This window comes from Ambystoma mexicanum, chromosome 2p, assembly GCF_040938575.1.
Source record: "Ambystoma mexicanum isolate Mex_15411 chromosome 2p, UKY_AmexF1_1, whole genome shotgun sequence".
NCBI classification, from domain to species: Eukaryota; Metazoa; Chordata; class Amphibia; order Caudata; family Ambystomatidae; genus Ambystoma; species Ambystoma mexicanum.
Genome location: NC_090923.1, coordinates 1,126,293,273 through 1,126,311,246, shown reverse-complemented (window position 1 = coordinate 1,126,311,246; position 17,974 = coordinate 1,126,293,273). Strand labels below are relative to the sequence as shown.

The 17,974-nt window shown below is 45.5% G+C and overlaps 1 protein-coding gene across 1 annotated transcript in view; it reads right to left on the bottom strand.

Annotated features, from left to right (window-relative positions):
- Positions 1-17,974, bottom strand: part of TAF6L (TATA-box binding protein associated factor 6 like) — a 482,594-nt gene that overhangs the window by 133,592 nt on the left and 331,028 nt on the right. The window contains exon 6 of the mRNA XM_069645168.1: positions 1,001-1,075. Coding sequence (XP_069501269.1) covers positions 1,001-1,075 — 75 coding nt within the window. The remainder of the gene's footprint in view (positions 1-1,000; positions 1,076-17,974) is intronic.

The following is a 17,974-nucleotide window of genomic DNA, read 5'->3' as shown; positions in this document are numbered from 1 at the left end:
TTGTGAATACGACGAGAGAGTCTGAGAACAAGCCATAGGGAACCAGACAGAGGGAGGCTAACACTGCAGAAGGTTCTGGAAGAGGGGGATCCAAGGGTGAAGCGTCATCACCCAACGTGCATACAGAAAGGAACTTTTGTTATTCTTGGATACATTAGGCCATCGGAGGAATGAGACTTTTGTAGGAAGAGACTTAACCACCGAAGGTCCTGAGATCGCTGAAAAGGACTGTAGCCTGTATTTGATGAAAGGAACCTTTTGTTTTGTTATTTTGATACATCAGGGTCTCAGGGCAAGAGACTGCGTGCAAAAATTGACAACCGAGGATGCGGATATCACTGAGAAGAAAAATAGCCTTGTGCTGGGGAGGCCCAATTGTGTGCTGTGCTCGAGAGGCTCGCCTTGTCCCGTGCTAAAAACGTGGAGGAGGGAGACCCCGGCTATAACATCCTGACATATTATTTGTGAACATGTCTGTCTTTTCTTGTGAACATTATCCCACACTCTTTTGTAACTTAGCGTAAGGATTGGCAATATTTTTTTTTTTTTAGTATAGGCCCTTGTTATTTAACAGGACGCCACTAGGACAGCCTTATTATTATTTGATGGTCGTAGCTTGCTCCCATATTAGTTTTGGGCTTAGATTAGGCATTTTTCTCGGATGTTTAATAAACACCCTTAAACTGTGATCACTTCTTTCTGTCTTTACTGTTGCCACGATGACACCACTTTGACACTGGACAGTCATTTAGTTTTGGTTGAGGAAGGGAAATACCTCCTAGGGATAAATGAGGCCTCTTCAACCCCCTTTTTATATTGAATAAATGTTTATAGCCAAAACTGTGAGCTCACTGCGTCCGCATCCGATTCTCAGTTCTTCACACTATGCCAAATAGAACATAATAGGCTTGCAGCCTTACCACCAACCCACACAATTACAGTTCACCAATTCAATTGCCACCACCCTGCTCCTGTCCCTACCATGCATCACATAACTCACCCCACTGACGACATACACAAAATATGGGAGCAGGGCCGCAATCTTGGAGTTGGTTTGCAAATCTTGGAGTGCGACCTGAAGAAAAAAAACAGTTGGTTCAAAGCAGGGAATAATACACACACTCGGAAAATGGAGAGAAAGCATCTGAAAAGTGGTTATAAAATTATTTCTGCATTACTGTGGATGTTCTTTTAAATAATCTAGCAGAACTTAAAAGAAAATTCAAAGCTTTTTAAAAAAAAGTGACTTGGAAAGTATCTTTCAAACAATTTTGAGCACATTTTGTAAATAAAGTAAGTACAGTATCAGCAAATTCCATTAATTTTTAAAGAAACCTTTCCTCATTTAATTAATATAAATCTTCATTGAAAAGAAACCACATAAATCGAAGTAAATCTTATTGATATTGCCAAAATTAAGAAAGCCCCTTCAATTTATTATAAGTATGGCTTTGCTTATTCCTGCGTTCACATCATTCAGATAGTGGCCCTCATGAAGGCAACAGTGTTTCAGGAATGCTTTCCGGGGTCACTTAATGGAAGCAATGGCTGAGCAATCAAGTGCAACAGATAGGAAGGGAGCAGGGAGGCTCAAGGTACAATATAACACACAACCATCAAAAACTAATAGCCACACAATCATTTTAGGAAAATGAGTGCTTTACCTTTTGTGACGGCAAGTAAAACGCTGTGCAGGTTACAGGCAAGTAAACTGTTTGAGAAAGGAAAAGTTACCTGCAATCTTAGTTCCCCATCCTAGTTAGCCTCATTTTTATTAATACACTGTCGAAAATATCACTGCCTCCTTGCAGAATATCAGAACACATTAATCTTTACTACAGGCACCTACCTTATGAAGTTGTCAGAGACCAAGTTACTGGCAAAAAAACAAGAGGCTGCAGCCAGGATGACCAAAGGACAGAATAGAGTTGTTTTTAAATGTGGGCATTGTAATATGTGAGATCATTCAAAACATAACATTAAGACAATTACAACTGCTCATGGATTTGCTATCCAAATTGGAGTATTTCTAAATTCTAAAAGCAAGTTTACAGTATACGCGATTGTCTGTGCATGTGAAAAGAGACATGTTGGAAGCACTATAAGAGAATTGAGTGTAAGAATACGAAAACATCCAAGTATAATTGGTAGATAGGATCCGAAGATGCCCCTGGATCAACATTGGCAGAAGAATCACTATGTACCGATAAATCAATAACATTCTAAACTTTGACTCTCAGTTCGGTACCAGGAGAATGACTCCCTTCTTCTGGCACAACTCTGCACAGTTCACAACAAAGCCAGGGGGGGGTGACTCCCCTCCCCTAGCATCTTCAGAACAGCTCCTAGTTCAGGGCCAGGAGAATGACTCCCTGAATGACTCCCTGCGCCTGGTATTGCCTGGCAGAGTTTACAACAAGACCAGGAGGAATACCTCATTTCCCATGGCGTCTGTAGAATATGTTCCAAGAGCTCCGGCCAATTTTCCAAGAGAACGATTCCCTTCTCCTAGTGCTTGAAAAGTTCTTTCTCACAACCCTCAGCTTGATTTACACTTTGCCACTCTATTTCATTGTTAGCAAAGCCCAAAATCCTTCTTTGCTGATGACTGGGCTCAGTGCCAGTTTACAACGAGGAAGTTCTACTTGCTCGTTCAGTTTCGTTTTGTTGGCGTCCCAGAGCCTTCTCTGGTGGTCAGTGGGCTTATTACTGCCACTGCGACGAGGAAGCTCTCGGATGGCGGATTGTACTGGTTGGGGTCTCCAACCAGTCTCTGGTGGTCAATGGGCTTATTGCCGCCACTGCAATGAGTAAGTTCTCCTCAGATGCCTGTTTTACAATGGTTGTGGTCTACGACCAGTCTCTGGTGGTCAGTGGGCTTATTGTCACCACTGTAAGAGGAAGCTCTCCTCTGATGCTAGGTTTGTGCTGGTTAAGGTCTCTGATCCATATCTGGTGGTCAGCGGGCTTATTGTCGCCACTGCGATGAGGAAGCACTTTGATGTAAGGTACACCAGTATTGGGGTGCCCGACCTGTCTCTTGCACCCCTGTGTTGTTATACCGAAAAAGTAATCATATAGCCGAATGATACATATAATATGTTGGCCAGAATCGAATCGCATCATGTGACAAACATCGCAATCCGAGAATCCTGAATGTAACCATAGGGACTCCAATTTGTGAAATGCTGGCCAGTTTCATTTTTGTAACGCTTTGCAAATGTATTCTATGCTTTAGATCCACACACAGTGCGAGGCCACGGCTTGAACTCTGAAATGCTAACGCAGACGGGAATGCAGAACTGTGCAGAAATACATTGGGCCACTTTACGAGTCTGGCGGTAACAGAGCCGGAAAAACCGGCAGATTACCGCCGGATTCGTATTACCATTCCGCCTCTGTGATTCCCAGAATCACCAGGGCATTACAACCCCGGTGACCCAGTAATTCCGGAGGCGGAATTCGGTAAATCCCGTTCCCATGGAGTCCGCTAGGACTACATGGGAATGGGGAAGTGGAAACACCGGCACCATGCTGTAATGTTGCCGGTGTTTCCACGTCCGCCTGCAGGCGGGTGGTGTTAAACCCGCCAGGTGAGACCTGGCGGGAGGGACACCTCCCGCCTGCAGAACTCGAGATCAGCTATTCTGGAAACTACGGTGGCGGCGGGTTTACCGCCACCGTTATTTCCGGACCAGCTGACTCGTAATGAGGCTCATTGTTTTCCCTCTCACTAAGTCCTTGAAGCCGTGCAGAAGCCGTGCCTAATCAGTAGTCCAGGTGCCGGTTTGTCTTGCAAGCACTGTTGTAAAAGTCAGTTAAACATGAATTATATTCTTCTAGCTGTGCTCCTTCACGGAGGATGTTATTTTCTGCTTCAGAACTGTGTGAACCTTGGCTCATGAGCCGTAGCAAACAGATAACTTAGTATGGAATGTTTCTCTGCTAAGAACAAGATATCCTTACCGAGCCAGAGCTCCATGTTCCTCATAACAGAAAACTGTCTCTGCTAGAATAACTAATGTTTAGACTGAATGAAGACTTGTCTTAACGTGTCATAATTGTCAATCACTGAACCCTAGCCTGTATGACCTGTATGAGGGCGGGTCGAACAGCATTAGCAAAGGATGATGTATTATGTATATATATTGCTGCTTGAGCGCTGTTCGCTCTCTCTCGCATCTCACGGTGTCTGGGAACACACGTTGTGAGGCGTTGAGACCCAGTCGGCTGACTGAGATACTCTGAATAAAACCAGACTTGCTTGGAAAACGAACCTCACGACTGACGTGTCATTGGGCATATGGTTATTGTGCCTTATTTCAATGTATGGTCATTTATGGCCTAGCAAATATGGCGCCCGAATAGGGACCCTCCCATTAATGCTCCATCGCATACGTTGAAGTTGAAGGAAGGCAAGAACAAGTCGAGGACGAAGCCATCGGACCGGGATCGGAAGGTGTTCGGGGCGCCCCTGCAGAAGTGATGAGACTCCTCCGCAGATCTGTACACAGCCAATCCCTGATCGACGAGCAGCGCCCAGAGAGCATCGAGGCGAGGGTCCTGGTAACTAGGCAAATTGAGCGAGACATGCGGTCGCGACAATTTTTGGTTGCGCCTGTATACGGGCGAATTGCGTCCTGAGTGACGAATTGGTTGATCAGGTGAGTTGTGCCCCGATTCTTAAACGTCCTGATATTGGTTGAGAGTTGCACTTGCAAGTTCAAACGCCCAGGGTAAGGAAAGGGTAAGAGTTAACCATGCCTGGGAAATGGTCTTCCTGTTTAGTGAGATTTTTTCACTGCGGTAGACAATCTTTGGAAACTGGCCAGGTCGCGCCACCCGAAGGGTCGCCGGCACATGAGATGTACAGAAATTATGGAATAGGGGCAATGCGGTTCGGCATAGGCAGACCAGGCCTTCAGTGGCCTAATAATGGGAGCTTTGAATTAGCGCGTATAAAACATTTAGAATCAGTTTTGCTACGAAAAAAGGCCAGACCTGCAGCGTTCGACGTTGTAAGAGACTGAAGAAAGGAAGCTAATCTCCGTTTGAAAAGTAGAGAGAAACACGCACGTAGACATAAAACAAACAGAGAATGCGCTAGAGCATGATCAGCAGCAGCAGACAGAAGCCATTAGGAACATGGATAGGGCCTTCCAAATAGACATACAGAAAATATATCCTTCACAAGATTTGCATACATCAGATGAACTGATAAATAAGATTAAATGAGCAAAGAAGTGAACATCAAAGTATTGACCCAGTTGCACCTCCTCCTTATGTACTTCCTATTCCCGCGATTCCATCCGCACCTGCAGTAAGCATTCCCTCTACCTGTGTGCCCGTGCATCATTTCCCCCACCTCCTTCAGAGCATGAGTTATACGCTTTAGCTGGCAGTTCTGCAACAATGGGGCCTGAAAGAGGAGGTATTAGACAGACTTGTAATACGATTAGCAAGAGAAGGAAAGACGAACTGAAAGAGTGGGCCGAAACGTATATTGATGATGACGATGAAGCGGCTGTGCAAAGTTCCATATCTGATCATCGAGGCCTTGGAGAACAACAAGTATTGTTAGAATGTATGGGGGATTATCTTGTTAAAATATGGAGTGATTTGACTAATACAGTGGTACCGCAAGAGCAGTGTGATTTGGTTGTACTTTCGAATTTGCAAGATAATGCGGGGAAAGTACGAGAACACATAGGGCGAATATTTGTGTTTAAGCGAGAACTTGATCGGTTGCATAAAGAAATAATGAAAAAAGATGACGGCATATTTCATACGTTCAGAAACAGTTTTTGCCGCTGTTGAAACCTGTTAGTGAAGAGATGCGAATTTGTACGCGAGATGTGCTTAGATGGACTACGGATGTCGCCATTTTCCCGATTGAAGTGCATGTGTCACGATTCTGGGAATCCCAAGGGCCCAAAGAAACACTTGGACCAAGAAACTGGCTGTTTGGCACAGACATAGGCTTATGTATGCCTATGGCCCCTTCCAAGATGGCCCCCAGGCTGAGCCCAACAGTGATATTCCACATGGCCCTTACATGGTGGTCTAGTGGTTCTGGTGAGGCCCAGGGCTATATAAACCCCACCCTAGGCCACACCCGGTGCTTAGCGTTTTCTTCGGCTGCAGGTGTGACGCTTGCTTGTCACCGTCCGTTTTGTTCTGCACGTCGGATCAAGTTTGGAACTCCAGATCTGCACGACGTGTCAAGACATCGCGTTTCCAGATCTGTACTACGTGAGAAGCCAAAGACTTCACTACGCCATCAAGATCTGCTACTTACCTGAATGCTGGTACTCTTCTGACTTCTTCTGCAATGCCCAAGCCGTAACTCCCGCTGGATTCCACCCGCGCCACGAAGTCAGCATTCAGCATCTGAAAAGAAAGACATTTGGTAAGTGGCGGTCTAATCAAAACAACCCCACCCGCCACCCGCGCATTTCCCTACCTGAACTGCATTCCAGCAGTTGTGCCCGTCATCATCCATGCCAAACTCTATCAGCATACTAAGCCTGGGAAGAAAATAGACAATAGAGTAAAACAGCGCAACAACAGGCACTCGGACATATTACCCACTGGCTAGTGGGAAGGTGCCTTTACACAACGGAAGGCGGCTTGGGGGTCGCAGCAGGCCTGGACTCCCATACAACTAGTGGAGTAACTGGTAAACCGCCACGCCTCAGTGAAGGAAATGGAGGCGAGTGTACTGGGAAAAGCTAATTCACAGTGATAGAACTGAGCAGGACTGGTACTAGTCCAGTGAGGAAACTGGGCAGAAGCATCAATATAAGCAGAGACTAAGAGTGACTTTGGTGCTATACACCTCTGAGGCGCAACAGATCCAGATCCTGAACCTCCAGATCACTCCTGCCCCTCTGACCGCTGGGTGGTTTCACCTGCAGCGAGCAGAGCAAAGGGAGAGGTTTTGGGCATCTTCAGAAGGCGTTTACAGACCGGACCTGAGCTTGTCGACAGACCGGACCAAGCACTCCTGCAGGGCCCCAGAGGGAAGCGTTACAGCATGATACGTTTAGTCAGTATACACCAGAAATGCAGAGAAAGGTGTTACAAGTTATGGTGGAGTATTTACAGGATGACTGTATAAAGAAAAATATGTGTTGTTCTGCTGATTTAATGAAAATTTATAAAAGAGCATTTTCACCTGATACTGGAACGACTGCTTTTTCTCTTGATCTAGCTTTGTTGCTTAATAGACGATCCCTGACATTAGGAAAAATCCAGCAGGGTTCTATAAGGATATTGAATCTGTTTTGAATTAATCTTTGATTTATTGTTTCCTGTGATTCTTCCTGTAGATATATGGAAGCAGATTAGAAGTATAAATGACGTGCCGATGTTAGGCGATACATGGGAGAATTTCATTAAAGTTGATAGTGAGAGAAAGGCCTGAGAAAAGCCACCGCAAGTAATGTTGGCTTTGCCATCGCGTATAGTAGTGAAATTGGAAGTTTTAGTGCCTGAAAAAAGAAAAGTTTGGGATTAATTGACTGCTTGCTTACAAGGCAAATCGGAAGGAGCAACAGATTATTTTAATCGGTTTGAAGAGGTATTTGCAAATTTAAGTGGTCAAGATCTAAGTACCGAACCTGGGAAGAGATCGTTTGTTGATAAGTTTGTGCGAGGGTTGTTACCGAAAATTCTGACTTTAATAATGGCATCTGAAAGTGCATGGCAAGCGAAATCACAAAGTGAAGTATTACATATGGCCCAATATTATGAGAACAGTAAATTCAGAAAAGGATAAGGAAATAAGGGAAAAAGGAGATTTGAAAACAAGAGTGTTGCTACAACAGGTAGTGAACAATAATAGAGGTGGCGGGAACGCACCGTCTAGAGTCCAATTTGCATTAACGTCCAACATGCAAGGGGGTCCAATAGGTATTAATCAATGTGCCTATTGTAGACAAGAAGGCCGTTGGCGAGCACAGTGCCCGCATATACAGAATAGAAATGGGACTATTCCAAGAAGACCATAGAGGTCGTCCAGGAATACTAGGTCAGAATAGAAATCAAAACAGAATCAAACGTAGCCACAATTTCAGGATAATCAGGGAAATCAGAATCAACAACGGGACACCATAAATGGTGGACATATTTTTGATAACCCGTCCAATGCATATTACTCTGGCGACTTTACATCTGACTATGTACTGTTCCCCTATGACAGCCCGAAACAGGGGTTGGAACCAGTGCCTATTCCCGTTGACCAGAAAGGGTCCTACGTAGAAATTAAGGTTGGGAATAGGGAGCACATTTTTTTAGTGGACACAGGTGTACAAAAATGTTCGTTTGACCATCAGCGGGTTCCAGAAATACTACTGTCAGGGCATAGAAATGTCTCAGTAGGGTTCTCAGGTACGCCAGTAATTTGTCCAGTTTCATAACCAGTGCCAATCACACTAGGTCCATTTGCTGAGTCCTGCCCATTTCTTTTGATGAAAAATTGTGGTGAAAATTTGTTGGGATTAAATCTGTTGAAGAAATTGAATGCGGTCATTTATTGTTCTCCGGATGGAGTGTACTTGACAATCTCGCCGCAAAAGACTCCTGTATCGCAATTTGTATCCATGCCATTGCCGACTGAATCGAGTAAAGTACCAGCTTGCATATGGGCAGTGAACGATAATGATGTTGGTTGTTTGAAAGTAGAACCAGTAAAAATTGTTCTGAAAGAAGGAATTGCATTACCGCGTATTCCGCAATACAAAATTTCGGCTGAGGGCGGAAGAGCGTTAAAATGCATTATATCAGATTTGATTGCTGGAAATGTAATTGAAGAAACTTCTGGTATTATTTGCAATAGACCGATTCTTCCGGTTTACAAGAAAGGAGGTAATATTATACCTTATAGTTTTATAAGTAATTTACGTGGAGTGAATAAAGTAGTTGATCGGCAATTCCCATTAGACCCGGATGTGACGACGATTTTGACTATGATCCCAGCTTCCGCATCATATTTTAGTGTTATTGATTTGAAAAATGTGTTTTTTTGTATTCCTGTGCATCCAGAGGGTAAATATCCGTTTTCTTTTACATTAGAAGGACGTTCATTTACATTCACACGTATTCCACAAGGCTACACTGAAAGTCCAAGTATTTACAGTAGAGCATTGAAAGAGCAACTAGACATGCTTGAGCTTATAGCAGCAGACTCAGAAGCCGTTTGTAAAGAAAGCACTGTTGCTTTTTTGACACATTTAGCAGCACACGGTCACAAGGCATCATTGAAAAAATGCCAGTATTGTCGTCAGGAGGTGGCCTATTTGGGCTACCTCCTATCGAAGGAGGGAAGAAGATTGACACCATAAAGAATAGAAAGCATCTCCGATATGCCTTTTCCAAATACACAGAAGGAAGTTAGGGCTTTAATTGGCATGGCTTCATATCGTAGGCAGTGGATCGTTAATTTCGCGATGATTGTGAAACCGATAGTGGCATTGACAAGGAAGGATGTTACCTTACCTTTGCCATGGAACATGGAATGTCAAGAAGCATTTGAGCTGCTCAGAGCTGTGTTATGTTCAGCTCCAGTTTTGGGCACGCCAAATTATGACAAGAGTTTTGTTATTTGTGCATGAAAATGATGGATGTTGTAATTGGTTTTAAACCAACACTCCACCTAAGTCAATGCCTAGCGTGTGATGCCCAGCTGGAACCCTTATTTATATATTTTTATGTCTAAAGTTCTTTTAATTCTGAATGATGTAGCCTTATATCACGCCCCTCTCTTTGAATCCCCCCCGGTCTCACTGAACCAAGAAGTAGGTTTGTTTTGCAAAGTTAAAAGATTTATTTGATGAAATATATGGGATACATTACTCACCGTAATCGTATTTCTGATGCTTGTATCTGCTTAGATTCACATGCTGTGCATAGGCCGACATCTAGTGGAAGCTGCAGAGTATTACAGTTTGTTTTTCGAAGATCGAAAATGGGCGTCGACACAGGGCGTGCCAGTAATACTAACCCTAGTGTGACGTCCACTGTACCCATGATCCCTCACGCGTCTAGGATCCCCAGATTGTGTTTTTCCTGACATGAGGTAGCATGAGGAGTAGCGTGAGTACAGATAATCCAAGCAGATAGGTAGAAAGGTAGGACTACAAGCAACCATGCGCCTTCTCTCAGAGGGGAGGAAGGGTGGGTCGCATGTGAATCTAAGCAGATACAAGCATCAGAAATACGATTACGGTGAGTAATGTATCCCTTCTGAGGCTTGTGGAATCTGCTTAGATCACATGCTGTGCATAGATTAGCGAGCAGTACCTGAAGAAGGAGGTGGGGTGTGAGAAGGGTCATGAGCAAATAAATGTCTTAGAACCGCTTGTCCCACTTGTGTATCTGTCTTGGAATGAGTGTCAATGCAGTAGTGCTGAGTAAAAGTGTGAATAGAGCTCCAAGTAGCTGCTTTGCAAATGGTGTCAAGGGGTACATTTGCAATGAAAGCCAGAGTGGCCCCAATACCTCTTGTAGAGTGGGCCCTAGGCGTGAAAGGCAGAGTCTTTTCAGCGAGTGAGTAACACAGCTGGATACAGTTAACAATCCACTTAGAGATGGCACCCTTAGAGACGCGATCCCCCTCTCTGCCTGTAGCTACGGAGACAAACAGCTGATCTGTTTTTCGTAACGGTCTGGTCTTGTTTACATAGTAGAGGACCGCCCTACGCACATCTAGTGTGTGTAGTTTCACCTCAGCCGAGCTTTGTGGGTTTTGGAAGAAAGCCGGAAGCTCAATGGACTGGTTTACGTGGAATTTAGAGATAAATTTAGGTGAGAACCTAGGGTGTGTGCGTAAAACCAGTTTGTCCTTGTGGACAGTAAAGAAGGGATCCTGCACTGACAGAGCCTGGATTTCACTGACCCTTCTTATAGAAGTAATGGCTACTAAGAAGGCTGTTTTATAAGTCAGATGTTTGAGACTACTTTTATGCATGGGCTCGAAGGGCGGGCCCATGAGTTTAGATAGCACCACGTTCAGGTCCCATCCTGGTGGTGGGTTGGAAATTGGAGGATGAAGTCTCTTTACTCCTTCCATGAAAGCTTTAACCACTGATATTTTCCACCACGATACCTTGTTATGGGAGGTGGTGTAGGCTGATAGAGCTGCCAGGTGCACCTTGAGTGAGTTAAAAACCAGACCTGCATCTAGCAGGTGGAGCATGTATGTAACAATAGTGGAAGGAGTGCATTCAATTGGGTTGATTTGTTTATTCTGGCACCAAATAACAAATCTCCTCCATTTGTCAAAGTAACAGTGCCTTGTGTTTGGTTTCCTAGATTCTTTTAGGATGTCCATACATCTTTGTGGTAGATTGAGATGTCCAAACTCTATGACCTCAGGAGCCATGCTGCGAGGTTCATTGAGTTGGGTTGAGGATGCACTGTTTGACCCTGGTGCTGGGACAGAAGGTTGTACCAGGTTGGAAGTCTGATGGGTTCGCACACCGCCATCCTGCGTAAGTGTGGGAACCAAGGTTGTCTTGCCCACATGGGAGCAATTAGGACGAGCGTCATCGACTCTCTGTTCATCTTGTTGACCACCTTCCTGATGAGAGGAGTTGGTGGAAAAGCGTACGCAAACATCCCTGACCAGTTCATCCACAGGGCGTTCCCCTGGGAGTCTGGTTGGGGGAACCTGGATGCAAATCCTGGGCATTGTCTGTTTTCGCTTGTGGCGAATAAGTCTATAGTGGGGCAACCCCACTGAGAGAAGATGTCTTCTACGACCTCTTTGTGTAGAACCCATTCGTGCTCCTCTGGGAGGGAGTCTCTGCTTAAAGCATCCGCTAGGGAATTGAGTTCCCCTGGAACATGTTGTGCTGACAGGAAGATGTTCCGTCTGAGTGCCCATATCCAGATTTTCTGGGCAAGCTTGGACAGATTTGGTGAACGAGTCCCTCCTTGCTTGTTCAGGTAGAACATGGCTGTTGTGCTGTCCGTCCGGATTTGCACTGCCAGGTTGAAGGCTTTGTACCAATGTTGGCGAAACGACCACTAGATCGTCCCACTGACCCCTTGCCTGAGACCACTGTTTCGCCAACCATTCCTGCATGGGACGCATGCGCAGTCGTGCGTGGGGGACCAGGTAAATGCATGAAGCCAACATGCCCAGCAAACGCATTGCCCTGCGTACCGTTATTTGGCGACCGGCCTGATATTGCGGAATTTGCAGTAGTATATTCCGAATTCTTTCCTCTGAAGGAAACGTTAACCCTCTTTGAGTATCCAGGATAGCTCCTAGGAACTGTTTGGAGGTGCTTGGCACTAGGCTTGATTTCTTCTCGTTGATTGAGAAGCCTAATTCGTGAAGGAGGTCGATAGTCCTTTGAATGTTTGTCCTGCAAATCACTGGGGTTTCCCCCGTTATGAGCCAGTCGTCCAGATAAGGGTATACTGGGATAGCTTTCCTGCGTAGGTGTGCAGCCGCCACCGCCAGTACCTTGGTGAATACCCTTGGTGCCGAAGCTATCCCGAAGGGCAGCACTTTGAACTGATAGTGTTGACTGTCCACCTTGAAGCGTAGGTACTTTCTGTGCGCTGGGAGCATGGAAATATGAAAATAGGCATCTTTCATATCCAAAGTTGCCATGTAATCCCCCTTTTTTAGGAGGGGGATTACCTCTTGTAGTGTAGTCATACGAAACTTTTGGGGCTTGACATACTTGTTGGCAGGCCGCAAGTCCAATACTGGGCGCATTGTTAAGTCTTTCTTTGGAACAAGGAAGTAAGTTGAATAAATACCCTTGTTTACCTGGTGGCTTGGGACGATTTCTATCGCGTCCTTTTGGAGCAGATTGTAGATCTCCTCGAGGAGGATCTTCTGATGTTCTAAAGAGTGGACTTTTTGTCTTGGAGGATGGTTTCGGGGACGTTGCAGTAGTTCTATACAGTACCCATTGGATACCGTTGACAGCACCCACCTGTCGGATGTTATCCCTTCCCATGCCTGGGTGAAGCTGGATATTCGTCCCCCTACTGGGGTTGTATGGGAAGGGACCCTGAAATGAGCGTCACTGCTTTGGTGGAGGCGTGCCGCCTCCTTTACTGGGGCTGCCTCTGCCTCTACCACGTCCTCTTCTACTAGCCCTACCATACCCCTGGGTAGACTGTTGTGAGTTGGTGTTCCACTGTGTACCCTGGGTGTGGGAATAGCTATTTCCTCTATTGGAATTTTGGCCGCGGGGGCGACGAAAATTGCCGTTCCCTCTTTGGTTAGGTGGTTTTGTAGTTAACTGGCCAAGGGATTTGAGGGTGTCGAATTCCTCCTTAGCGTTTTTTAGAGCGTCCTCGACTGCCTTTCCAAACAGGAGATCACTTTCCACTGGTTTGTCTAAGAGTGCAGCTTGTGTTTCTGCTTTGAATCCCGACTGCCTCAACCAAGCATGTCTTTTGATGACAGTCCCCTCTGCTATAATTCTACCCGCATTGTCTGCGGCGTCCAAAGTTGCTTTTAAAATGCAGCCTGAGACGTTTCTTCCCTCTGCACAAATGCGAGATAGCTGGCTCTTAAGGGGTTCGGGAGCGGAATCTATTAGTGCTGCCACTTCTTCCCACTGATGGCAGTTGTAGCTGGCCAACAGTGTGGTGGAATTCGCGATTCTGGTTTGGTAGGCTGCCGTGGAAGCTACTTTTCTACCAAAACCATAGAGTTTTTTACTTTCCTTGTCGGGGGGAGCCTCAGAGGAAGATAATGGGGTTCCAGCTCTCTTGCGGGTGTTAGTTACGACTAGAGAGTCTGGCTTAAGTTGACCTCTAATATATAGAGGGTCCGACTGGGCTGCTTTAAACAGCTTCTCTACTCTCGGGTTTACAGGTCTTGTCAGGTTTGGGTTGATAAGGGATGGTGCTATTCTGCGTTGAATAGATTTCAGGATGGGAATGATTTGGGCTACTGTCTTCCTTTCCCCTATTAGTTCCTCCGCGAAGTCCCTCTCTTCTTGGACACCTTGTGTGTCTATGTGGAAGTGGTTAGCTGCCCGAGAGAGCAGTTCATTCAGGAGGGGCTGATTATCTATTGGGGAATCAGACACTGGGGCTTCCCTTTCGACTGGTGAGTCCATTCTGAAAATATCTGGGCTATTTTCTGGCTCATCCTCGTCTTCGTCCTCCCCGTAATAATCTGACACTGCGAGATCTTCTGGCGTCTCAAATTCCTGACCCTCTATAAGGGAAGAGTCTCCTTGGCCTGTAGGGAAAAGGCAAGAATAGGGTTGGACCTCAAAGGGGTCTGAAGCCTTTAATGGTGTCTCGACCCGGGGCCTTTTATTTGAAGGGATAGGGTCCCTTGAACCTGAGGGAGAAGATTCCTGAGGGTTTAAAGCTAGGAGTTGGTCAGGGTGCCTTTCGAAGAAATTTGCCAAGGAAGACATCCTTGACATTACTCTGTCAATGTCCTCGCATGACCAGAGTTTGGAGCTTGGGGTGACATTGCTGGAACTGGACTGTCCCTGAGAAGACTTGGACGGGGAAGTCAGTTCTCTTGTTGTGGAGGATTGCAAGGGTTGTTTCCGTTGCTGCTTACCCCCTTCCCCGTGGGTGGAAGTGTGTTTACCATTTCCCTTATCTTTCGACGCCTGGCGTCGAGGATCGGAGGTGGAATGCCTGTGTTTCGAACTAGGCTTCGAAACTGGGCCCTCCTTACTTCCAAGTGATGTACCCTTTTCCTGGGGTGCAGGCTGGGGATGGAAGTCGTGTTCGTCTCCGGACGAGTGATCTTCCGTGATGTTAATGGGCGAGGCACTATGTGCAAGTGTGGAGGCTTGCCTGACGTCGTGCGGCGACCTCGACCGGGACCGCCCAGAGGACGTCCTTTCGGACCGCTCCTTCTGTGCCTCTTTTCGAGGTTTCGACGACGTCGAATCTCGGGTGGCTTTTTTGTGTTTAGCGTGTGTATGTGTAACGCTTTTGTCGCCGGGGGACTTCCCCATAGTCGCCGGGACGGACGACCTTCCGAGGCCGGGGACGTGCGTTAGGCTGTCTTTCGACGCCTTGGTGCCCTCGCCGTCCGAAAGTCCGGCGTCGCTGCCGTCGCTGAAGGTACCCTCCGCCTCCATAGCTGCTAGCTTGGCGTGGTGGGCCCAACGCTTGGTGGAGCGGTCCTTAAGAGTTTTGGTCTTAAACCTACTACAGGCCCTGCAACCCGCCTCGGGGTGGTCTCTGGGCAGGCAAAGATTGCACGTAGCGTGCTTATCTACCCAAGGGTATTTCTTATTACACTTGGGGCAAAACTGAAAGGGCGTACCCTCCATACGCGCCTGTGGGCAGCGGGCAAGTGTGTGTAGGTAAGAAGGTGTCTATATGATTATATATATAACCGAGTGTGGAAGTGTACCACCCCCCACTCTCCCTACTTGTAGGGCAGAGGCCAGCGGCCCAGGCCCGAGCCGAGGCGGAAGCCTCAAGGCCCAATCCGTCGGGTATTCGACGTTGATCTCCTCCCCGGTTCGGCGTCGAGATGTTGATCGACGTACGGGTGACAAAACGGGGCAAATTAGAATTAGTTTTGAGTGCAAATATGGCAAAGCCAGGGAACTCTGATGAAGTGCTTCCGACCAGAATGGCGGAAAAAAACAATCTGGGGATCCTAGACGCGTGAGGGATCATGGGTACAGTGGACGTCACACTAGGGATAGTATTACTGGCACGCCCTGTGTCGACGCCCATTTTCGATCTTCGAAAAACAAACTGTAATACTCCGCAGCTTCCACTAGATGTCGGCCTATGCACAGCATGTGATCTAAGCAGATTCCACAAGCCTCAGAAATATATATATATATATATCACACTTATGAATATGAACAATATCTAGATATCACACTTATTAATATTTATACACTGATCAGCAATGGGTGATATCACAACAATCTCTTTAATCAATAGGAGTATGGGTGAGAAGAATAATGTAGCAGAGAATAAAACTTTGTGTGGGTTCAATGAAATGCAATGATATGAAATTAATGCAGCACAGAAATTAAACTTGATATGAATTCAATCAAAGACAATGTAATCACTCTTTCCCCCTGTTACTACTCAATCCCCCCTAATACGCAATATGAAGAGATGGAATGAGGGCACACAGGTTTCAGGAATATACAATCAACAAATGCAAGTTCAATCCCAATTCCCCCAGCAAGCTTAGAGAACAGGAATGATTTTAAACAGGTCAAATGCTTTTGAATGCGATTTGAAATGAATGGGAAAAATGCTAAAAGTGACTTTAATTGGGTAAATAGGATTCAGAACTAGTGAGAGTCGCTTTGGATAGGTTCAGGTAGACACTAGCAATGATTGTTGAATGATTAGCAGAAATTCAGAGGTTGAATGCAAGAAATAGCAATTTTATATGGGATGAAATTGAGCCAAATGCATAATCGCAGCAAACTGTTCAGCGTGCAAGAAATGCGATTACAGATGAACTATAAAGAGTTCTATGGTAAATACTCACAACTATGGTTTTGGAATGGGCCCGTCAAGATCTGGTCAAAGGTTTGGACTGGAATTCGGTCGCCACCGGACAGGATTCAGGCGCTTGGTTCTGCACTTCAGCAAGGCACTCTGGTCTCTGCGCGGCCTCTTGGACTGGATCTGATGGGTTGGTTTTGGGTTACAGCTCTGCTCTACCGGTTTAGATCTCTGGGTTCTAGCAAGGGTTCTTGGCCAGAAGAAGCAAAACAGCACAGCCAGGCTGTTGGATTTGTGGTGCCCCCTGGAAGTTTGGGTTAAATTCAAGTCGCAAGATTTTAAAGGCCAGCTGAGAAGGGTTCAGCTTTAAGATTGGGCCTTCTGCTTTCAGGGTTCTGGAGTCTGGATCTGGGTTCTTCTTCCAGAGTGCTTCGCCAGTAGATCAGTTGATGGGTGAATGTGTGTCTCTGGGCCCTCAACAGTCCCTATTTATGTATTTCCCAAGAGGATGGGTAGGCTGATTATACTATGCCCAACCCTCTAAGAATCTGATAGGTCAGAGAATTTCCTCTCCCCTGGTTGAGAAGGAAACAGTGTGTCATAGTGACACTGTGTTTATGGTCCAGAGAAAAACCCTCCCCTTTGTTTCTGTACAGAAAATCTATTTTTCTTATAAAACATATTTCCAATATCACCACTTGTTAATACATATTTACATTACAGATTAAATAAGGCACGTATCTGTCAAAGTCTCATCTTCCTAAGAGTTTTGGTTCACAAATGACAGTTTTTCGCGCTTTTGGTTGGTTACCCATTGTCGGATCTGTACACATTTTTCCACATACATGCACATATCATCTGGGCATACTCCTGTAAATTTTCATATTCCTAGCATAATCGCAATAGCTACAATATCAACATTTTCGTGGTTCAGTCTCTGAATATTGCACAGATTCCAGAGTAGTTTTAAACTGTGAGCGACATTTTCATTTTAATAACCTCTAAATTCCATATTTTTACCAGTCGGCACAATTTTCTATAAGTCTTTTTCTCAAACATATAGTTTCTTCAGTTCCAAATCCACATTTATAGTCTAGCCCCGCCTCTAAGGCTTGGCTGAGCCAGAGATTCAACCCGAGCTTGTTCCTGCCAGCAGCTGGTTTCTATCGACGCCCCAAATTAGCATTCCCTTTCAGCCAAAGAAGCCCATTGTCCCTTTACCAGAGCAAATCACCTCCTCCTCTCATTAGCATCCAAATTAGATTTCCTGTCCTTTTGGTGGGAAGGAGAAGGGTGGTGTGTTCCTCAGTGGGGGAAACCTCTTTGAAGTTTAACTGAATCAGGTTACCTTACAGTAAACTGTGACATTGTTCTTTATGAAAATGAAAGTTACAAATTTAAAAACAAGCAAACATATCTTCAATTCCAGTCTTTTACAGCATAGAAATTAAATAGTGGCAACCTATATTGCATTTGATGGCAAGTCTCTTCTTTCCCCACACTTTGATTTTAATGTACCAGTTTAAAAGACAGGTTA